General features: G+C 40.9%; 1 protein-coding gene across 2 annotated transcripts in view; it reads left to right on the top strand.

Annotated features, from left to right (window-relative positions):
- Window positions 1–24180, top strand: part of ttll4 (tubulin tyrosine ligase-like family, member 4) — a 61330-nt gene that overhangs the window by 2106 nt on the left and 35044 nt on the right. For both annotated transcript variants that reach the window (XM_052024781.1, XM_052024772.1), the window contains exons 2-3: window positions 16825–18355; window positions 23549–23613. In XM_052024781.1, coding sequence (XP_051880741.1) covers window positions 16908–18355; window positions 23549–23613 — 1513 coding nt within the window. In that variant the 5' untranslated portion in view covers window positions 16825–16907. The remainder of the gene's footprint in view (window positions 1–16824; window positions 18356–23548; window positions 23614–24180) is intronic.

The following is a 24180-nucleotide window of genomic DNA, read 5'->3' as shown; positions in this document are numbered from 1 at the left end:
GACAGAACAGGATGTTCAGCAAGCAGGTAATTTAATACCTGTTTACGGTATAGTATGTGGAGCTGGAAGAAGTATACGTACACTACTTCAGCATTTACTAACTTATGATACAGGAGTCCATTTGGCTCATCAGATCTATGCTGGTGCTCTGCAGAGCAACTCAGTCAGTTCCATTCGCTCACGTACTTGTTCTCTCTCTCTCTCCTCTTATTTCCTACTCCTGTAAGTTATTCTCTCTTACAAACCCATCAACTCTTCTTTCCGTGCAAGGGCTAATTTACTGTAATTAACTTGCTGTATGTTTAGTGTTGCCAAGCCATCACAGGCAATGTAGTCAGTGTTGTTTTGTGGGCAACACACTGCTTGAAAAATCTCTGCAAGTGGTAATGACCAGTTCATCCATTTTGATGGTATTAATTGAGAATGTAATATAGTCAACAGTTGTTGAATTCACTGCATCTCTGGAGAAAGAACAATAGAATCTATTACCTGTACCTGAACACATTTACAGACCCCTGGGTTAACAATTTATCTGAGGGCTATCTCTAGCAAGCCAGCATGTAAGCTCGGGAGATTTAACTCCTTAAATGTTGCTTTCTTGCTTTACAACCAATAAAGCACTTTTGTAAAGTTATTCAGTGTTAATGTGGGAAAAACAGCACCCATTTTATGCAGGACAAGCTCCCATATAACATAACATCACAATAAGCAAATTATACTTATGGTAAAGTTAGTATCAGGGATAGAAATTGCCCTAGGTACTGGGAATAACTTCCGTGCTCATCAAAACTGTGTCATATGATCCATCCAAGAGAGCAGGCAGTGAATCAATTTAGTGTCTTATTCAAAAGAAGCACCTTTGACACTATGGCACTCCCTCAGTACTGAACAAGAGTGTCATTTTGGATTTTTGTACCCAGGTTTCTTGATTGGAACTTGAATCTGCACTTTAAGGAGTGGTTCTGGACCTGAAATGTTAACTAGAGTAAAGGCTGTCATTTGTGGGACTTGAATCTACAATTTTCTGACTGATGACTATATTGCTACAGACTAAGATAAGCTGATGTCCAAAACCATGCATAATCTGGTTGGTTGAGATCAAAATATTGTTGAAGTCCAATGTACATCTTCATGCATACATGGCAGAAGAAGATTTTTTTTTGAAATGATCACAGCTTTCACTTTTATTCCCCTAGCCAAAGTTCCTCAGTGTTGAAATATTCATGATTTGAATTGAGTCCCTTGTTAACCAGCCAGCAGTAGTTTGTTGTGGATACACACATTGGATAAATAATCCCATATAGTACAAAGAATTGATGCACTATTAATGAAACCTCACAACATAAGCTTTTGTTTCCTGCTGATAAATCTTTTATAAAAGTCTTGACTGTTAACCCTGTGGCATTGCGATGAGACCCCAGCTGAAAATTGTGTCCAATAAATGTATTTGATGAAGTGCTTGCCCATGCTAGCTCTGTGATAAAACATTCTCTACATTGACACTGACTTTAGGTGGAATCAGGGTAAGACAGTTGTTCTGAATATTTTGTGACAAATCATCTTTGTTGTGGTTCATTTGGCTCTCCTCCCTATGTACTGGAATGCAGCAGTGGTTTTGTGTTTCTGTATTGTTTAAGATTGAACCAAAACTCTGTTATCTTTTGAATTTAAATTTAAAGCTGCAGGATGCTTTGGGTGTTGTTGCAGCCATCATCATAGAGTCCTTTGGCCCAACACATCTATGCTGACCTTTTTGCCCATGTACACTAGATGTTTCAAATTTAATTCCTGTGTTTAACCAGACAGATCACAAAGATTTTTACGAGACAGAAAGGCACTTGCCACATCCCAATTCAATTATTAGCTTATCTTTTAGTTTTCTTCTGTTACCATCTTGTACTCCCTACATACTGGCTATAACTTCCAGGATTGTCCATGTTTCCATTTTGCAAAGTTATAAGGTCATTTTGAGAAATGGAAATCAAGTTTGACAGATTTATTCAATTATTTTTGAATATTCAATAAGCTGGGTGGATAAGGGGGGAACCAGGTAGATGCGGTGTATTTAGAGCTCCAAAAGGTAACCAGCAGGATACCCCATAAAGATTACATTGAAGGTAATTTCAATAAAGGATTGTCTAACAGCAAACAGTCATGGTAAATTGACTGTAACTGAAACTAATGCCACAAGGATGGGCGCTAGTATTTCAGCTATTTATAATCTATTATTGATGATTTGGATGAAAAGACCGAAGTATTATAGTCAAATTTGCTGGTAAGTGGTGAGGACACAAAATTACTGAGGAATATTGGTTGACAGAATTTGGCAGTTGGAGTATAATGTGTGGAAAGGTACTGTTTTCCACTAAGACCGGCAGATTAGAAAAGAATATTAAAATACAGAATGCAGCTGTGAATTGGAATCTGTGTCTTCTCGTATATGAAACACGAAGTTAACATTCAAAGGAACTGGAGGAAAATAAAACAGTATAGAAATCTTGCTACACTGTAGAAAGTGTTGGTGAGACCACACTTGGAGTACAGTTTTGGTCTCCATATTTAAGGGGAAATTTTTTTTGCATTAAAGACAGTTCAGAGAAGCTGCACTATTAATTCTGGGTTTGAAGAGATTTTGTTAACAAGAAAGGCTAAGCAATGTGTACTTGTACTCATTGGAGTTGAGAAGGATGAGAGGTGATGTAATTAAAGCATTAGATTTTGAGGTGGTTTGGAAAGGTGGGTGCTGTGAGGATGGTTAAACTAGAGGCTAAAGTTTCTGAATAAGGAGTTAGCGATCTAAGAATAAAGAGGATTTCATTCTGAGATTGTGAATCACTGGAATTCTCACTCCTAGAGATTTGTACATAGAGAATATTTCTAGGGCTGAAAGATTCTTGGTCTACTTGTGAGTTGAAGGTTATGGGGATCAAGCAGGAAACTGGAGCTGAGGTGAACATCAGATCAGCCTTGATCCTGTTGACTAGCAGAGCCAGCTCAAGGGACTATTTAGCCTACTTAGATTTCATACGTTCTCTGATATTTATTTTATTTTGGTGCTGGAAATTAATATTGAATAAGGCCCTACCTAAATTGCAATTCGGCAGAAATTACATGTTCCACAATTTCAAGCCTTCAGTGAGTGAACCAGGTTGGCACCCAGGGTACCTGGTCTCCCCCCGGGCTGTGCCTGAGTCTCTGGAATGGTTCAATGTGAATCCGAATGGTTCAGTCCTGAAGCCATTCACTGAGCTCTATAGCTAAACTAGTTATCTTAGACAAGCTAAGATTAGACACGAGAAGATTACTTTCTAAGGACTTGAGAGGAAATCTGCCTCTCAAAATTGTTATGCCACATTTGACCTGTTTTGTTTTACATATACCTAATTATGTGATGCGTAAATTTCCAAGAACATGCTTGCATAAGTAAGGTTTTGTTTGAAAATTTTGTGTGATGTATCATATTATTTTGCTTCAGGGCAATCATTTTAATAAGACAGTTAATTTTATCATTTTAAACTTCTCAAGTTACAGATAGCACTTCCCTGGAACTGGCCTTGGGTGGCAGGCATTCTGGAATAGAAGGTCTTAAGTGTATACGTTGCAAGATTATAATGTAAACTTCATTAGCAGTGTGAAATATAACTATTTTCTTTATGGTTTAACAAATTCTCTGGAAGTTGCTGATCAGCAAATTATAAACAGTAATGTCTATTAACGTGAGATTACGTTTTGTTAACGTGGTGGGTTCAGCATTGTGCACAAACATTAGGTAAAGCAGTGCTTTGAGTGAGGTGATAAGCCAGCTTTACAAAGTATACGTGCACTGTGTAGATTGCTCTTTTCATAACAACAATCTCCACAAGTGAAGATGATCTGAATAAATGACTGCTCAAACTATCTGTTTTGAGGGATTCCTTGCCTAAAGCCACTTTCTTCTGTGTGTGTGTGGGGGGGGGGGGGGGGGGGGTGGAGTTTTTTTAATGTTTTTTTGATAAAGCAGTTGTATGGGTAGCTTGCTTCAAAATACATATCAATGTCTTTGATTGTACAATGGCTTCATAAAGTACATGAATAAAATGTGTGAAATAACTTTGTGACATTTGTATAAATCTACATGCAGGAACAATGCATTGCCATGCCCAGGCTTAATGGCTTAACTATTTTAACTGGGAACCACGCAGATGTTATGGACAGTGAAGCGGGAGCTCAAATGCATAATTCTCAAAGTAGGAGTGTAAGTAGATAGTCGTAAAAGCCAATAGCAGATTTGGTTTTACGAATAGAGCACACACATGGAAAGTTTGTACATGCTATTAGTCAGGCCATTAAGTGCTTAAATATTTTCAGCAGCAGTAACTGGATGGAGAAAATGTTTGTGGAATTTGTTTCTCACTTGCTGTACAGAAGTTAGGAAATAAATGTGACGAGTCAAGCAACTGCCATTGTGTTGTAAGCTCCAAAGGTTGAGAGTTAAACTCGTCTCTTTGTTTGAAGCAACTTGTTTGGTCAGTTTCCTACAAGTTATTTATGATGGGAGAGAAGCCCCTGTATATTTGTGTCCATTTCATGGCCACTGCGGCCAATAGATGCACATGTTGAGTGAGTCTCTCAAAATAGGCCACAGACCATTTGGAGTCGCTGATGTGTCCTGCCTGTGCTGCTCGTGAACATTGTGAGGTGGGAGTGTTATATTGGCCACTGAGGAGAAGGATGTGTACGTCATCTTGCAATCAGTGTTGAGGCTTTTTGTTTGTCTACAAATCACAGCTTTGGGGGAATGGTTGGGGAGAATGGTTTGGGAGGGTGGGGGTGAGATGGAGGAGGAGCTCCAACAAGCACTAAGTTTAGTGCTTTACAATTGTAAGAGTGCTAGGTCTTAATGCCTTGAGTATTTTCTAGTTGAGCTGGATGCAGGCCCTCAGCCAATATGTGTTGGGTATTCTTCTCCCATATATTCTTCTAGGATTAGGTGATTAAATTTGTGGTACCTTTCTGAAAGTAATGATAATTTGACTTTGTACATCCTGCAGTAGTGAGAGAAAGATATTAAATGGAGGGTGAAGCATTGAGACACCTTTGGAGAATAGTACCATAGTGGTTAAATTGCTGGACTGTAGCAGAGTTCTGAACCATTGATACAGAGACACGAGTTCAAATCCTAGCACGGTGGTTGTGGATTTTTTTGAATAAAAGCCGGTCACAGTAAAAACACTTGTAAAGCCCATCTGGTTCACTAATACCTGTACTAGGTCTGGCCTGTATGCCTTAGTTCAGTGAGGGACAATGAATGCTGATATTGCCATGATATTCTGTGAAAGGGTATTGACTGATAATTGTGAGGTTGAGTTTCCCATTTATCAAGTTATGGATGCTGGAAGAAAATATATATTTGTACTGAAATGCAGTTGGAACAAACAATTCAGAGTTTTCACATTTTTACGGAGCTGACAGCATCTGAAATTTGTGGCTGGAGCAGTAAATGAGGGAGGTTAGATTGGTCAATGTGCGAAATTCACAATGGAAGATGGTTGCTTTTGTGGTGAATTTTGACACAAGAAACTGCAGATGCTGGAATCTGGAGCAAAATAAAAGATGCAGGAGGAACTCGACGAGTCAGGCAGCATCTGTGGAGGGAAAGGGACGGTTGACATTTCTGATCTAGACCCTTTGTCTGAACCAGATGAAGGGCCTCAACCTGGAAAGCTGACTGTGGAATATATTGTTCTTCAAGCTTGCACTGGGCCTCACCCTGGCAGTGGAGAAGGTTGAGCATTGTCAAATTGTAAAGTATGTGGTGAGGCTGCACTTGGAATATGGTTTTGGTCCCCTTATTAAATCCAGTCCTGAAGATATTCACCAGGCTAATTTCTGGGATGAGAGGAATATCCTGTCACAAAAATGTGGAAAAGTTAGCCCTATATTCTTTGGAGTTTTCTAGAAAGAGTGGTACTTTAAGATCTTATTGATTAAGATCTTAAATAGGCATGACAAGATGGATGTTGAGATGTTTCCACTAGTGTAAGAATCTTAATTGAGGGGTTGTAGTTACAAGATAAGAAAGCGGACTTTGAAAACTGAGGTGTATAGGAATTTATTCTCTCAGGATGGTGCATTTCTGGAATTCTGTACTCGAGTTTGTGGAGAGTGGGACACCAGAAGTGTTGAAAGGAGGTAGATATATTTTTGAAAGATTATGGAACTGACAGCTATGCTGAAGTGGCACAGAAAAGGAGTTGAGGCCTGGAGCAGATCAGCTGTAATCATATTGAACAGTGGAGCAAGCTTAAGGGGCCAGGTAGCCTGTTCGTTCTCCTATTTTCTTGTGTTCTTGCACTGTTTAAACTAAGGTTTATTTTAAACAGAGCTATACATTGACTAGAATTCCAGTATGATTAAATGCTCAATTGATTGTAGTGCAACTGTATTTCACATGACATACAGCCACAGATGCCATAAAATCTATCATACAGTCAATCTAAGATGAGATATTTGGGTGTCTGTGTTTGATTTGACTGTCAGCTGAGTCAAAAAGCATTTTATTTCTATAACACTGCCCATTTTTCTCCTCTGATTCCTGTCCCGATCCCTAACCACTTAACCAATTTGATTGAATTCTTTGAAGATGTAACAAAGTGTATCGATAAGGGCAGGGCAATGTGTGTGATTTACGTGGACTTCAGTAAGGACTTTGACAAGGTGAGAGACTGGTTCATAATGTTAGGGCCCATGGAATCCAGGGCAAATTGGCAAACAGGATCCAAATATACTTGGCAATAGGAGATGAAGGGTGAGTGTTTAGGGTTATTTTTGCGATTGGGTGTTTGTGACGAGTGGTGCCCCACAAGGATCGGTACTCGGGCCCTTGAGGTTTGTAATATGTAAACAACTTGGGTGTGAGAGGCATGATCGGTAAGTTTGCGGATGATGCGAAGATTGGCAGAGTTGTTGTCTGTGGAAGGCTGCAGAGAGATATCGATGTGCTGAAGAAAAGGGCTGAAAAAAGGCAGATGGAGTTTATTCCAGACAAATATGAGGTGATGCATTTTGTGAGTACTAATGAGGCTAGGACATACAGCAAGAATGGTAGGGACCTGGGGAGTATTGACGAACAGGGGGACTCTGGAGTAGATCCATTGTTCCCAGAAGGTGACAACATGGGTAAATAACATGGTTAGGAAGGCATATGGCATACTGGCCTTCATTAGTTGGAGCATCAAATACAGAAGTAGGATAAGATTTCTTTTTTAGTCACATGTACATCAAAACAAACAGTGAAATGCATCTTTTGCGTAGTGTTATGGGGGCAGCCCGCAAGTGTTGCCACGCTGCTGGTGCCAACATAGTATGCCCACAACTTCCTAACCTGTATGTCTTTGGAATGTGGGAGGAAACCGGAGCACCTGGAGGAAACCACACAGACACGGGGAGAACGTACAAATTCCTTACAGACAGTAGCGGGAATTGAACCCGGGTTGCTGGCACTGTAATAGCGTTGTGCTAACCGCTACACTACTGTGCCTGGGAGGTCATGCTCCAACTTTAAAACATTAGTCAAATCTCAGCTGTAGTACTACGTGCAATTCTGGTCACCATGCTTTAGGGAAGGAAGTGATAGTGCTGGAGAGAGTGCAGGGGAGATTCCCCAGGATGTTACCTGAAATGGAGCAGTTCCATTATGAGGAGATACTGGAGAAGCTAGGTCTGTTCTCCTTGGAGCAGAGGAGATTAAGAGGGGACGTAATTGAGGTATATAAATTTAGGATGGATATAGATAGGAAACTTTTCTCCCCATATCAGATATAGATAAAACTCAAGGACGTAGATTTAGGGTAAGGGGGAGAGATGTACAAGGGATATGGGGAGGACAAGATTGGGGAGATATTGCAAGCCAGAAAGACTTTAGTTCAGATTAGTTGGAGGAAAGCTGGTGTGAGTTGGGGAGAGCTGGGTATACATGTTATCTGGATCAGACAAGGGGAATATGCAAGATGAGATGCAGACTTGGAGAAGATGGCAGAAGTATAATGATTCACAGCAACCAAGGGCTTTGCAAAGAGACTAAAGATCTGAAGTCAGTCTTTGAGGAGGTGAAACCAGCCTTTGAGGAGGTGACAAAACTGGGGAGTAGTGATTAAGCTACAGAGTTTGTAATCAAAATGTTGGACTAATGATCTGGAGAGGCAAATTCAATTTGCATTAACTGAATAACCTGCAATTTTAAGAAAGAGAAAGGTTCAGTAATGGTGGCCATAAAACCCTCTGCTAGAACTTAGAAATCCATCTGGAATCTGCCTAGTATTCCAAGGCCCTGTGATTGGAAATACAAAACATTGGAATTGTTTTATTATTGTCACTTATACCGAGGCACAGTGAAAAACTTGTCTTATATACAATTCATACAGATCAATTCATTTACACAGAACATTGACGTAGTACAAAGTAAAACAATGCAAAATAAAGTGCAAGTTCAGTGCAGGTAGACGGTACCCCCTTAACATTCAAAAATGCATTCAGTTGTATCTAAACAGAGGATGCAGAGGAGATTCACCAGGAATGGAGAGTTTCAGTTATGAGAGACTGGACAGGCTGGGTTTGTTTTCCTTGAAGTGGAGGAGCTGAAGGAAAACCTGTTTGAGGTGTACAAAATTATGAGAGAAGTAGATTGAGTAAATAGGAGTTCTAACAGCACTCAAGAAGCAAGACACCATGGAGGACAGACCAAACCACACTTGTTTGACAGTCCATAAGTATCCTAAAACTATGTTCTCTTCATCACCAGTGCCCATTGTTGCAGGCTGCACATTTACAAAATTTATTGTAGTTTTACACAACAGTTATTGACAGCTGTCAAACCTGAAACCTTTACCTTGGGTGTTTATGAACATCCCCCACCTGCAGGCTCCTCTCCCAATCACACACCCACCCGACTTCAAAATGTTCCTCCTTCATCCTGTTTCTTAATCCTATAACCGCCTAGCTAGTAGCACCTTCACCAGAAGTACTGCAGCAGTTCTAGAAGCCACATCACCACTACTTTCCCTATGGCAGTTACAATTTTACCAGCAACTAAATTAAAAAAAAATACACATTGGTGCAGAGGAGATTGATGGAGATGTTCAGCATCTCCAAGGCTCAAGTCGGGAGTCTGGTGGAATACTCTTCACTTGCCTGGATGAGTGAAGCTTCAACAACATTCAGAAAGCTTGACACCATACAACCACTTGGTAGGCACCTCATCAACAACCATCCATTCACTCCACCACTGAAGCACGGTAGCAGCAGTGTGTACCATCTACAGGAGGCATTGCAGCAACTCACCAAGACTCCTTAGACAGCATCTTCCAAACCCACAACCTCTACCAGCTAGAAGGACAAGGGGACCAGCACCACCTGGAAGTAGCCCTCCAAGCCATACAGCATCATGATTTGGAAATGTGTTGTCATTCCTTCACTGTCGCTAGGTCAAAATCTTGGAGCTCCCTCCCTAATGGCATTGTGGGTATATCCACACCTCAAGTTACTGCAGTGATTCAAGAAGGTAGCTCACCACTACCACCTTGGGCAACTAAATGCTCAGCCTGCTAAGCCCACGTCCCTTGAATGAATATTTAAAAAAAGCTGAATGAGGATTTCGGCAGTGGAGTTCACAGTCATAGAATAGAGTTGTAGAAATGTATAAGTTGGGGAGAGAGGTAACTGAGGATGCAATGAAAGAAGCAACACTTTTGCTCCCCTGAATTGCCTTTGAGAAACACCCGATGATATTTACAATATTAAAGGTGCTATGAGTTTGTATCTGAATTGAAGCTTTAAATATTATGACTACTTTAATGTGCTGCTAATAAGCAGATTATAAATTTATAACTCCCTGTACTATGCTGCTATTAAGCAGATTTAAAATTTATAACTACCTGTTGCGTTTACTCAGAACAATAAATAAATGCTAGCATTACACCGTGCTAGAGTTTCAATTGTCTTTAGTACCTGTGACGTAAACCTGATACTGACCTTCCCCAACCACTTGAGTAATTGGCAATAATTTGATTTACCAGTTTTGCCTAGCCATAATTCTTTCTATAAATACAATACTTGTGTATCACCTCAATCATTTGTACCTTTCCAGAACCCTGAAATATTAAGCTCCTATCAGATTATCCTGTCAATAAATTCTAGATAATGCATTTTCTAAAATAACTCGTGTATTGTGCTCTGTTACATGATTGCAGAGCTTAAAGGTACAAATGTATTGCCAGCTCTGCTTGACCTGTTCTGTCAGGACACAAGCTGATACCATTGTGTGTTTTATTATACAGAAGAATATTTTGTTGTCCCCTTTTAAGTAATGGCTGTTTGTAACTAATTGAATTGGAAATTCAAGTCTTTGGAAATTTCCTAAAAGCTTAGATTGCTATCACATAGCTGAAGGAAGGGTTAATACTTATTCTCTTTTATGTAGCCAATATCTACAAAAACACTGTCAGCAACTTGTCCCAAGTTTTTATCCCAACTGCATTTTGTTTCTGCTTGTTCAGCGTTATAAGGCTTTTGAAAGGGGGGAGAAAAAGAATTCCTTTTGTGGTATTTCCTGTTCATTCCAATTAATAGTGCTTTCTGTCATTGTTTTTACTCGTTTGTTTTTATTGAGTTGTTTTCTTCTTTGAGGTTAATAGGAAATGTGGATGATTATTATAAGATTATTTATTAGTCATATGTACATCGAAACACACAGTGAAATGCATCTTTTTGCATTACCGAGAATGTGCTGGGGGCAGCTCGCAAGTGTCACCACTCTTCTGGCGCCAACATAGCATGCCCACAGCTCCTAACCTGTATGTCTTTGGGATGTGGGAGGAAACTGGAGCACCCGGAGGAAACCCACGCAGACACATGGGGAGAACGTACAAACTCCTTACAGACAGTGGTGGGAATTGAACCCCCGGGTAGCTGGTGCTGTAATAGCGTTACACTAACAGCTGCAATACCGTGCTGCCCCTCAATGCTGTAAGAATTGAATTTGCCTAAGTCAGTCATTCCGGCATTCATTTTAAGCAACATTTGTGGCTGGACTTCATGCTAGCCTACTGATACTCAAATCTCAAAAGACTTCTGTATAGTCATGATAATCCATAGCACTGCTTTATGTTGGATGTGCAGTATTTCACTGAGAGGCTGGCCTTACTCAGTTCTTGGGGATCAGAGGGAGCCAAAGAACCACAATAACTAATTAAGGATTGATTATAGTCATCTTTTCAAAAAAAAAAGTAGTGGATAAGGGATTGTCTATGCATGTTATTTATAAGGACTTGGAAAAGGTGTTGGATAAATAATTTGAAGCTCATGGTATTAAAAAATTATTGACGGATAGAAAATGGCTAAGTGGCAAGAGGCAATAAAGTGGTACTCAAGTGACAATGTGACTAGTGTTCTAGAAGAACTAGTACTAGAACAGTTTTTCAGTGTGGTTATTAGACATAGAAATGTGGCTTTCTGCAATGATTGGTAAATTAGTTTATTATGGTCACATGTATTGAGGTACAATTAAAGAAAACCTTGTTTTGCATGCTAACTATACAGATCATTTCATCAGTACATTGAGGTAGTACAATGGAAAAACAATAACAGAATACAGAATAAAATGTTACTGTAACAGAGAAAGAGCAGTGCAGGCAGACAATAAGGTGCAAGGCCATAACGAGGTAGACTGTGAGGTTCAGAATCCATCTTATTGTACTAGGGAACCATTCAATAGAATACAGTGGGATAGAAGCTGTCCTTGAGCTTTGTGGTATGTACTTTCAGGCTTTTGTCTCTTCTGCCCAATAGGAAGGGAGGAGAAGAGAGAACGACTGTGGTGCGAGGGGTCTTTGATGTTGGCTGCAATGACAGAAGGCAGAGACAGCAATGTAGATGGAAGCACGAAGCTCTGAACAGATGTTAGTGGATTGAGCAAATGGGTAAAATAGTGAGGTGAATCAAAAAGCCAGTGAAATGTTGATGGACCAGAGGGCTATAAAATGTTCCAAGGGGTGTAAACTGACCTAGGAGCAAGCATAGTGCGTAAATGCTAGAATGATACCTGGAATGAGATTAGGCCAGATTATACAAAGTTGGTTTGTGTTCCTTGAAATGAGATTCAGGAGTGTTTCGGTTGAAGTTTTCAAGATATTAAAGGAAATTGTTAAGGCAAATAAAGTGAAAACTATTTCTGCAGTTTGGAGTCTAGGTCTGAGCTTATAATTAAAAGCCTGAATCTAAAATATTTTAAGTGCAGGGTATGATGTTAGGCCACAAATAAACCATGAACTCATTGAATAGTAGAACAGGCTGGAAGGGTTATATGGCCCAATATCTATTATGTAACTTCTTGAACTCTTCAGATTTACTTTCAGCCTTGAAGACTAATTTTGTATTTTAATTTTTCCTTTCATATTTTGCATTGTAAATCTTGAATTATGTCTCTTTTACTCCCCTTTGGGGAGCCTGCAGCACCCCCAATTCTCCTTGCACACTGCCCATTGTCATGTGAATTAGGGGCTATTGAATTATATATTGATCTCACATGAGTTTTGGTGTGTACAAGTCTGTGAAGATGTAGTTACGTATGTATATCTGTTAGTGTGTGTGCCAAGCGTGAATGCAAATCTACACACTGTTGGAATTAGAATTTATTTTTAGGGTTTGGGTGAGTAATTAGTATATAATGTTGAAACCTAATAGATCTTGCACATAGACTGACCACCGTAGGCTTAATCAACACGAGCAACATGCCCTTTTAATATTGGTGAAGTGAGTACTGAAGAAGTGGATTGGTTGGGCCTCAGTGGCTTTATCTTAATTTGACATCATGATCTTCACTTTTTAAAATGGATGTTTAACAAATTCATTTTGGGACCAATCCTCATTATTTTGTAGCAGTAAAGAGAGCTATTTGCATTGTACAGCTTGTGTTCTAGATAAGAGTGCAGAATTAAGTGGAGAGTATGCTGGAACCCAGTTACTCTATTGGTTTATTGTAACTTGTACCAAGGTACAGTGAAAAACTTGTCTTGCATGCAGTTTGTACAGATTAATTCATTGCACAGTGCAGATACATTGTGTTAGAATGCACTGAGGTAGTACAGAGTAAAAACAATAACATAATACGGAGTTGGCTGTGGTGTCTACATGGTTGGACCAGGACAGGCTATTGTTGATGATCACTCCTAGGAACATGAAGCTCTCGATCTCAGCACCATTGATGTAGACAGGTGCATGTACACTGCCCCCTTTCTTGAAGTCAATGACCAGCTCTTTTGTTTTGCTGACATTGAGGGAAAGGTTGCTGTCATGACACCATTCCACTAAGCTCTATCTCCTTCCTGTACTCTGACTCATCATTATTTGAGATATGGCCCACTATGGTGGTATCATCTGTAATGGAAACTTACCCCTATCCTGAGCTCCAGTCCCAGATATGCACTGTTTGTCATTGTTCCAGAGCTACTATCTGTACTTCGTCAATAAGATGAACAAAATAATGTTCAGTTTGTTCTAATAACTAATTGCTGCTCCCAATCACAGCTCTTTATTTGTGAAATGTTCTAATATCACAGATATCGTGGTAGATTGCCAGCATCAGCAGCCTACAAAGATCTGCTGGCCTTTGCAGTTCCATGGAATTTGAGCTGCTGTGCGTGTCCCAACTCCTATTGCCAAATCGTATTCATTATCATGCCTCTATGCAATGACATGCATGGATTCCCAGTCAACCAACACCTATTATTTATTCTATTTTTCCAAATCTGTACTGATCCCCAGCTCTGTGCTCTCCAGTCTCGGAATTCTGGCTTCTTGCAACTCCTGTTTTAGTCATGTGAAGATTTAAAAAAAACTGCAGATGTTGGAAATCTATAACTTAAAAAAACAGAAAATGCTGGAAACACTCAATAGCTTGGTTGGTTTATTATTATTGTAACATGTACTGGGGTGCATTGGAAAAACTTGTCTTGCATACTGTCTATACAGATCACTTCATTATAAACAGTGCATTTTGAGGTAGCACAAGGTAAAATCTTCTGCCCAATTTTTTTTGGGGGGGGGAGAAGAGAGAGTGTCTGGGGTGGGTGGGGTCTGATAGAATCTGCAGAAATGGAAACTGTTAACATTTTGGATTTGAAACCATTCGTCAGAACAGAAAGAGAAGAAAGGGAGAAAAACAAGTTGGATAGTTTTTGGTAGCAGAGAAAGTAGGGGAGGGATGGGTGAAACAAAGAGAATGTCTCTGACAGGGTGAGACAAAATGGTTTAACAGGGGCATTTAGTTAACAGCACATTATGCTTTTGTCTGTTTAATGTGTTGTTAATGGTGAGGGTGCAGGACATGCACAATAGGCCAGACTATACTCATAGGGAAAAAGAAAATGAGCCAAATTTATGCCAGGTAGAAATGGCCAGTTCTGATGGGGCAGAGTGAATTTCTTGCAGTTGGAGAATTTGATATTGAGTCTGGAAGGCTGTAACATGCACTGGTGGTGGATGAGGTGTTGTTCCTCAAGCTTACGTAAGGCCTTGTCATAAAAGTGCAGGAAGCCACAGACACAAAGGTCAGAATAGGAGTGGGCTGGTGAATTAAAGTAGTGGGCAAAGCAGTCATGCAAGTTTGGTTGAACCAATGTAGAGGAGAACCAATGTAGAGGAGACCACATTAGATTGGAAGAAGTGCAAGTGAATCATTGCTTTATTTGGAAAGACTGTTTAGGTGCCTAGATGGTGGGAGGGGAAGAGATGTTGCATCTCCTGCAGTTTGCATGAGAAAGTGCCATAAGATGGGGAGCAGAAGGTGGTATAAGTAAGATACCTTCACTAGTCACAGGTACAGGCATGGTAGTGCAGCGGTTAGTGTAACGCTATTACAGCGCCAGTGACCCGGGTTCAATTCCGGCAACTGTCTGTAAGGAATTTGTACGTTCTCCCCGTGTCTGGGTGGGCTTCCTCCGGATGCTCCGGTTTCCTCCCACATTCCAAAGACGTACGGGTTAGGAAGTTGTGGGCATGCTATGTTGGCGCCGGAAGCGTGGCGACACTTGCCCGCTGCCCCCAGGACACTCTACACAAAAGATGCATTTCACTGTGTTTCAATGTATGATATATCTTTATCAGTCACACGTACATCGAAACACGCAGTGAAATGCATCTTTTGTGTAGAGTGTCCTGGGGGCAGCGGGCAAGTGTCGCCACGCTTCCGGCGCCAACATAGCATGCCCACAACTTCCTAACCCGTACGTCTTTGGAATGTGGGAGGAAACCGGAGCATCCGGAGGAAAACCACCCAGAAACGGGGAGAACGTACAAACTCATTTGGCTCATTTTCTTTTTCCCTATGAGTATAGTCTGGCCTATTGGGCATGTCCTGCACCCTCACCATTAACAACACATTAAACAGACAGAAGCATAATGTGCTGTTAACTAAATGCCCCTGTTAAACCATTTTGTCTCACCCTGTCAGCGGAATTGAACCCGGGTCGCTGGCGCTGTAATAGCGTTACGCTAACCACTACACTGTGACTGAAGAGCGGACTAGGGAGTCGCAAAGGGTGCCAACCCTTCAAAATGATGAAGGGGAAGAGGAGGGGAATATGTATCTGATAGTGAAATCTTGTTGGAGCTCTTAGAAACTGTGAAGAATGATCTTTGAATGAGGAGGCTGGTGAGGTGGAAGGAAGAAGGCAGCTCTGTTCTTGCTCTTTACGGTGGGGGGTGGTGGTGAGGGCAGAAGTGCAGGAAATAGATGAGAAATCATAGTTTTAGTCACTTGCACTGTTGGTTTTGCCTCTTGCTCCTCAGGGCCTCCCTATACCTTTGTGGCCCTCTAACTTTCCTTACTTATACTTTGTAAAAATTCACCTTTTTTGACCAAGCATTTGATCATTTCCTCAAATTACTTCTGTCAGATTTTGTTTGAAAACTCCAGTGAAGTGCTTTGGGATGTCTTGCATCATTGGACTAGGTTGTCTCAACGATGGCACCTCTGCTGAACTCCTGTGTGGGGGGGGTGTGTTCATGTGACCAACCCCCTCCTACGTATGATATATTTGGAGATTAAAAATAAGCTGCAATGCTGGAAACACTTGGCAAGATGTGCAGCATCAGTGGGGAGAGAAAAAATCAACCTTTCAGGTCAAGGACTTGATGTGACTTCCTTCCTTACTTGGGTAACTGACATGGAAACATTTGGAGATGTTCCTCAGCCAAGTCTTTTGTTTTAAGGCTTAGAAAGAGAGATTTTGCAAATACCCAATCCCTCTCTACCATGGATTTTTTTTTCCTTTGAATAAAAGCCCCACAACCTTCCATCATCATTTGCCTTGCTGAACATGTTCTTTCTTTGAACAGTTCTGGGATTTCATTGGTTGGTTGAGGGTTAGAAGATGGGTGTTCTCAGTGATTTACTCATTTAAAATGAATGTAACATGAACTATCAGTGGTGCAAATTTGATGTTCATGGTTCCCTCGTACATGCAGTACTTTTCATCTCCTTCATTAATTATTGTACTGTGGCTTACTGTGCTCTATGTATTATTGGTATTGGTTTATTATTGTCACTTGTACCGAGGTACAGTGGAAAAACTTATCTTGCTAATGTTCGTACAGATCAATTCATTACACAGTGCATTGAGGTAGTACAGGGTAAAAACAATAACGGAATACAGAGTAAAGTGTCACAGCTACAGAGGAAGTGCAGTGCAGGTAGACAATGAGGTGCTTATTATGTGTTGTCATTCCTTTTATGTCTAAATGTACTGTTTATTCACCTTTCAGTGCTAGTGTTTTACTTATGTTTTTCAGGTTCAGTGAAGATATTTGTTCTCTGTCCTCCAGTTGCACAGCTTCCACTGAGTTTGCTTGCGTTGTGAATAAAATGGCAGTTCATGGCCTCTCCCAAGAGTGAGGAGTGTTCTGCAGACGTCAGTTCCAAAAACAAGACTTCTTTGAGCTCTAACACAAAAGCCTTCAGTACTGTACAAGCACAGGAGTGCAGGCCATCTTATTCTGTTGCCCAGCACCCACTATGGGAATGGGATGGCTACAATGTGATTGTACCTGTAAGGAAACAAAATACTTGCTTTGGAATATCTCATCATGTTGCTTCTCACCTCTATCCTTCTCTGGCAGGAGGTAATAGCAGGCTAATAATGCCAAGTTCCTGCAATGGTTTTCATTCAAATGTATTGGTCAGCCCTTTTGAAACCTCATCAATTCATGATCGAACTAGTCATGGCTACAGATCCTACCAGAGACTTGAGTCCCTTGGTTCACGGCTTAGTGGGCTAGGAAATAGAACCACGGCAACTTCATCGTATGTTAATGGATTTATCCATTCAATCCCTTCCAGAGCAATCTCGTGCGACAGCCTGATGAAATCCAATAGTGCTATTTCCCCGATTTCACAGCACTATAATTCTCATAGTGCAGGTTGCGAGCCTGTCTCCATGGGCAAAAATAACCCTAATCATGCAAGTAAATCTACTTCACTGCATCGCAAGCCATTGCTAAACACTAATGCATTCATGAGACCTACCAGTGCCAAAGTGCCTTTGCACCAGAAATGGGAAAAGAGCCCCAAAACTGCTACTTCAAATGGCACCAATGAGTTTGGAGACACTGAAAACCCAGTGAAGTACAATGGGGGCAGTACCAAGGTCATCTCTGGAAGTCCTGTTCACAGTAACACAGAGGGTAAAATTGATAGACCTTTTTACCAGAATGAACATTCCTACGGTAACTTGAAGAGTGCTATTAAACTAACAAAGAACATTCCTGGTGATCCAGAAATAAAATTTACTGAAGCTGTAAAAAGATTATCAGAAGACCGCATTCCGAAGAATAATGTCCATGAGCGATGTGTGACTTTTTCAAAAGAAACTGAAGACTTGTCTTCCCAAGGTATTCACATTCAGAATGTTACGTACAACAGTGCTGGAGGAATATTTAAAAGGACTGTGCCAAATCTCATTAAGGAAAGTAATTTACAGTCAGCCTTAAAGTCTGAATATGTATATAGCAATGGTAACTTGGAACCTCTAGTTAAAGAAAATAGTACAAGTAAAGAAAATGCCATCACTAGTACCAATAAAACACCTGCTGGTGTTTTGTCCACTAGTGTGCACATCCGCAATAATAGCCCAGTCAGTTTTCCAGGCGCCACTGGCTTGCATCAAGGACCTGACCAGATAAAGAAGCGGATCTCTTTCTGTGCCCCCAAGGCGAACATTAGCTCACTCACGCTTCAGATAGCTGCCATGCAGCTCAGGCCGGCAAATAAAGTTGTAAAAGATCCAGAAAACTCCAAGAACGAGGTGGATTCTCAAGGCTCAGAGTAAGTAGTCATTAAGTCTTTCCCAGTTTGTAACTGAGATGTCAGCACACCTTCAAAGAAAGTTGTTGCAGATATTTACTTCAGACTGTACTGATTCCACATTTTGGGGTGGAGTGATGGGGTGGTATATAAAATATTGAGAGGAATAGATAGCACCTCCTTCCCAGGGCACCAATGCTCAAGACAAGAGGGCATGGCTTTAAGGTTATGGGTGGGAGGTTCAGGGGAGATGTCAGGGGGAGGTTTTTCACCCAGGGAGTGGTTGGTGAATGGAATGCACTGCCTGGGGTGGTGGTGGAGGCAGATACATTGGACAGGTTCAAGAGCTTGTTGGATAGGCATATGGAGGAGTGTGGGATGGGGGGATATGCGGGAGGAAGGGGTTAGATAGTGTGGGGGTGTTTTGATGGACGGCACAACATGGTGGGCCGAAGGGCCTGTTTTGTGCTGTATGGTTCTATGGATGCTGAGGGAACTATCAACAAAAGATGTTGCTGAGCCTAGTGGGTTTAATTTAGTTGCAGACATGCTGATGTGCTTTGGAATGATTATATACCTTTTTGTGGGGGGGATAAAAAACAAGATGCTGGAGGAACTCAGTAGGCCAGGCAGCATCTCTGGAGAAAAGTGTTTCAGGTCTCAAGAAGGGTCCTGACCCGAAACGTTGACTGTCTGCTTTTCTCCACGGATGCTGCCTGGCCTGCTGAGTTCCTCCAGCATCATCGTGTTTTTCATCTAGATTCCAGCATCTGCAGTCCTTTGTTTCTCTCCTGTATACCTTTTTGTATTTCTTTTGGTTCCTAGCTCTTAATTTAAATGGGAGTTTCATTTATTTCTTGCATCTCTTAAAGTTACCATTGAAATTAACAAAGCAACTTTAACTTTTGAATCCTTTTTGAAAGTGGGAGTTTATTAGCAGAAGCACAACACGGCATGGATAAAGCCATTCAGCCTGTCATAACTGTACCAGCTTTGTGTAAGAGCAATCCAGCCAGTAACAAACCTCACCCTTGCCTGCAAATTCTTTCAAGGGCATTGCCCTCTTGAGTGACACAATGGGCAAGAGATGGCGAGGCACCACCCTCCCCATTTGTTGAAGACTCTGCAGTTCTTTTATTGGTCTAGTCTGTTATCTTGGAACCCACTAAAGTGGAGTTCCTTGATCTTGAGGGACTACTGAAGAATTACCCATCACCCATTTGACTACTGCAATTGATTCTGTCTTCACTGCTGCCCCTGCCAATACATTCCAGACCATGACTACTCCCTGATGAGCTATTCCCTGTGTTAATCGCCTTCATTGTTTATCTGCAGGTTCTTAACCCTCTCACCAATGGGAACAGTTTCTCTCTGTTTGTGCCCTTCATTGTGATTTTTTTTTTAGAATGCCTTTTAGATTCCCTTACAACCTCCTCTGTTCTAAGAACAACCTCAGCTTCGTGACCAAAGTCAGTCACCTCTGGAATCACGTCCTCTGCACCCTCTGCACCTTTCTCATTCTTTCTAAAGCATAGTGTTCAGAATTGAACACAGTACTCCAGTCGTGGCTGAGTCTGTGTTTTATAAAGGTTTATCATTATTTCTATCCCTTCATATTCTCTGTTTCTATTTATAAAGCCCAGGATTTTTTAAATCACTTTCTCAACCTGTCACTTTCCATGAAATATGAACATATACCTCCAAGCCTTTGTACTAGTAAGACAAGATGGGCAAGATAAGACAATCAGTCATATTAGTCTAGTCTTTATTAGTCACATGTACATCAAAACACACAGTGAAATACATCTTTTGCATAGAGTGTTCTGGGGGCAGCCCGCAAGTGTCGCCACACTTCCGGTGCCAGCATAGCATGCCCACAACTTCCTAACCCATCTGTCTTTGGAATGTGGGAGGAAACTGGAGCACATGGAGAAAACCCACGCAGTCACGGGGAGAATGTAGAAACTCCTTATAGACAGTGGCTGGAATTGAACCCGGCTCTCTGGCACTGTAATAGTGTTACACTAACCCCTACAATGCCGTGCCTGCCCCTTTAGAACTCCCTTCAGAATTGTGCTCTCTAGTTTATATTACCTTCTCATACCAGAAATGTGACACTTCATTTTTCTTGATGTTAAATTTCATTGACTATCTACCTGCGCTTTCCACCAGCCACCTTCCTTAATCTGTTTGAACTTACAGTAGCACCCCACTCACAATTCACTACTTTATTTTCTATCCAATTGCTGCAACCACTTTTATTTCATGGGCTTTGTTTTTGATGTTTACTTTATCAAATGGTTTTTCCTTTGTTAACCCACTCCGATACTTCCAAAATCTCTATCTTTTGCTGAGATTCTAGCAGCGTCATTCTTGTTATGGATGTAAAGTACACCTTTGGTACTTTAGCCACTTGCTCTGCCTCCATGAATCGATTTATGGGCCCCACCATTTTGCTATTCACGTGCCTAATATTTGTGGATTCCCTATCACGTTTGCTGCTGTTACTTTCTTTACCTCTTGGTGTTTTTTTTAAATCACCCTCTGAGCATTGTGTACCAGTCAGATTTTCATTCGTGCCAACAACCTGGCATCTGTCACGTGTTCCTTTCCTCTGCGCTATTTTACTCTTGTCTTTTTGGTCATTCTGGGATCTCTGATTTTGCTCTTCCAACCCTTCCTCCTTATGGGAATGTTTTAACACAGTAGTTGAAACATCTCTGCCTTTAAGACCTTCTGCAACCTGATGCAGAGTTTCCTCCCACAGATGCTGCTCGACCTGCTGAGTTCTTCCAGCAGTTGCTCTGGTATCCAGCATCTGCAGTCTCTGGTGTCTGCCTTAAAAACTTCCCATTGTTCTGCTGACCAAGCTTTAATTTCTTGTTACCTGACCCAGATTTGTCTTTATCCCAGTTGATCATGAATGGATACTATGGCCTCTGTTTTCAAAGTGACTATATATTTTTTGTCCACATGCCAATGCCATCAACCTGTTACTTCTCTCAATGGCAAAAAAAACATCTACTTGCTTGTTTTCTGCTAAATATTTTTACTGCCCAAGGAAACCCAGGCTATAGGTCAAGATTTGGACTGCACTACTTCAAAAATTGGTGTGTTTAGGGATGGGGGTGAGAGCAAGTAAGGTAGAAAGTGTTGGTTCAGTTAAGTTGCATTTTATCCTTCAGTGGATTGTCTCAAAAGATGGGTATTTGGTACCAACTAGTATCTGTCTACTGGGATACTCCAGCAAAAAGGACATTCAGAGAGAAACAACCTTTAGATGCTGTCATATCCAATTCATGAATAAGAGGTTGAATATAAATAGTTAAATAGTAAAATAGGTGTGCAAACATATCTTCCCAAATCAGAAGAGCCAAACAGCAGTTGCTTATATTCCTTGAGCTTTTTGACAATATTTTCTTATACCCACCACCAGAATCTACTGTCACCTGTCCCTTCATAACTAATTAAAGATACAGTAGTGATTGAAAGTTCCAGATGTTCAGAGTTGATTGTTGGTAGGTTCTGCCTTAAGTGTGGTTAATGATAAAAGCTTGTTGGTTTTTGGTTGGGGTTGTAGTTTCTCAGATGTTGACTGCCCCGTGGTTTCACATTCATTAATACTTTGTTATGTGCAGCCTTGAAAAGAGCTGGTAGGATCCCTGGGTCCTGATCCTACCCTTGCTGCATATTTGTAAGGGTTTTCCCAGCTTGCTCTCAACCAAGAACTCTGCCTGCTTGGCCATTCATCAGAATCAAACTTGGGTTGTTTTTTCTGGAGTGTCAGAAGCTAAGAGATGACCTAATAGAAGTATATAAAATTATGGGAGACATAGATAGGGTAGATAGTCAAAACTTTTCCCTCCAAGGCAGGTATGCCCTCTAGTATTTGACATATCTTTAAGGTGAGAGGGGGAAAGTTTAAAGGAGATTTAAGAGGTAAATGTTCTTTACACAGAGTCTGGTAGGTGCCTGGAATGCACTGCCAGGGGAGGTAGAGGAAGCAGATATGATAGCAATGTTTAAGGGTCATTCAGACAGATACAGACCATGTGCAGGCAAATAGGCTTGGATTGATTTTGGCATAATGGTCGGCACAGACTTCATGGGCCAAAGGGCCTGTTTCTGTGTTTTACTGTTCTATGTTCTATCATGGATGACCTACCCTTCTGCATCTTATCATTAAAATCCACAAACCTATCAACGGTTTCTTCCCATGAGCAAATTCTGCATTTGTTTTAGTTTTATAGAGAAACAAAATGCTGTGGATGCTGGAAGTCTGACATAAAGTAAAGCAATTTTTTGGAAAATTGTTTCTTAGTTTAGAGTTCACATTAACAACCAGATTGTCCCAGTAGTGTGCATTCTGAATAAGAGTTGAACAGACTGGCAGTCTGAAGATCAGGCCCTGATGTGTGCTTATCTGAACTGTGATGTAACAGTGGTGACAGTGTCTGGAGTTGGAACTGGGAATGTGGTCCAAAGGTGCCATTCCTAGTTACTGTCCAGTCATTATCCATCAACCCACTACCTGTGCATCTGCCATGCAAGAGCAAGATCAGCCTTAATCTTGATGCCTTCCCCTCTCCCTTCCCAGCAAACAAATAGCCTGCCAAGACTCGAGCTCGTACTTGAGGAAGGGGATGGAGGGTACTCAGCACTGGTGGAAAAGTTGTGTCCACAAGTCACTTTCTCAATGGAAGAGAAGGAAAAGTGTGTGGGGGCAAGTTCAAGCTGTTAGATACATGTTTAAAGCATTACATGAAAACACCACGTCACACCAACATGGCAGGTCTGGTTCCCAGGACGATCTTCATCTCGTTGAACGTCTAATTAAAACGTGACCCAGGATGAAGATAAAATGTACTTAATGCAAAGTATACCAGTCCTTGAAGCGCATGTTTTTTTTCATAGCAAACCAAACTTTTAGAGAAGAAGTGAAGTGTTTTTGGCTGCTCTATACAAATGTTAGTATATGTCTAGTTTCCTACTGGGTGAGGTTCTTACCTTGGCTGTGTTGCTCAGTCATTTCATCTTCTACTCTTGTCCCCCAAAAAATCAATTGTAGCTGTTGCTGCCAGCCATAGAGCTTCCTTCTTATTTATCAAGAGTATTATGTGGAAGAATCACATTATCACCATTATTTTCTTTAAGATAATTAACAGTGTAATACTCTGCTGCAAACCATCTAAATTTGCCTTTGTTTCTTACTAGTGTTGACATTGAAGGGGAAGAGTTTGCAGATGGTTTGGAGGATGCCAGCAGCCAGGACTATGATGGTACATTTGGTTCTTCATTTCTTTTAGAGATTCTATTGTGTATTGGTTCATGTTATCACCTGGAAACTCCGGCACTGCATGAAGTGCTTCTCTAGCTGTTGTAACAAATTGTTTAACTTTGTTCCAAATTCCTAGTGGCACCTTTGGGCTCCAAGCTTTTGAGCAGTTTTATTGTAATTTTTGTTTCAAATCTTGTCTCTGTTTTTCCTTCCTTCAATCTATACCTTTGTTCCTAGATTTTAGTTTTAATGGGACAATCTGAATCAAAATAGCTTATTGTTTTCCATAGTTTTTTTCTCTTGAGACTTTAAAGAATTTTTCCTTAAATAAGTTTACTTCTCCTTGCACATAGCTCAGAAGGCTGTAGGCACGTAAGAACACAATAAATGGGATAAAGAATAAGCCATTTAGCTCCTTGAGCTTGTTCTGCCATTCACCAAGACCATGACGGATCTTCTACTGTAACACCACCTGCTCCATCTCCATTCCCCTTTATTGCTCTAACGTCCGAAAATCTATCAATCTCGGTTTTGACTACAATCAGTGACTGAGCTTCCACTGCCCCTC

The sequence above is a fragment of the Pristis pectinata genome, chromosome 1 (assembly GCF_009764475.1).
Source record: "Pristis pectinata isolate sPriPec2 chromosome 1, sPriPec2.1.pri, whole genome shotgun sequence".
Lineage (NCBI taxonomy): Eukaryota > Metazoa > Chordata > Chondrichthyes > Rhinopristiformes > Pristidae > Pristis > Pristis pectinata.
This window is presented reverse-complemented; position numbering and strand designations above follow the sequence as displayed.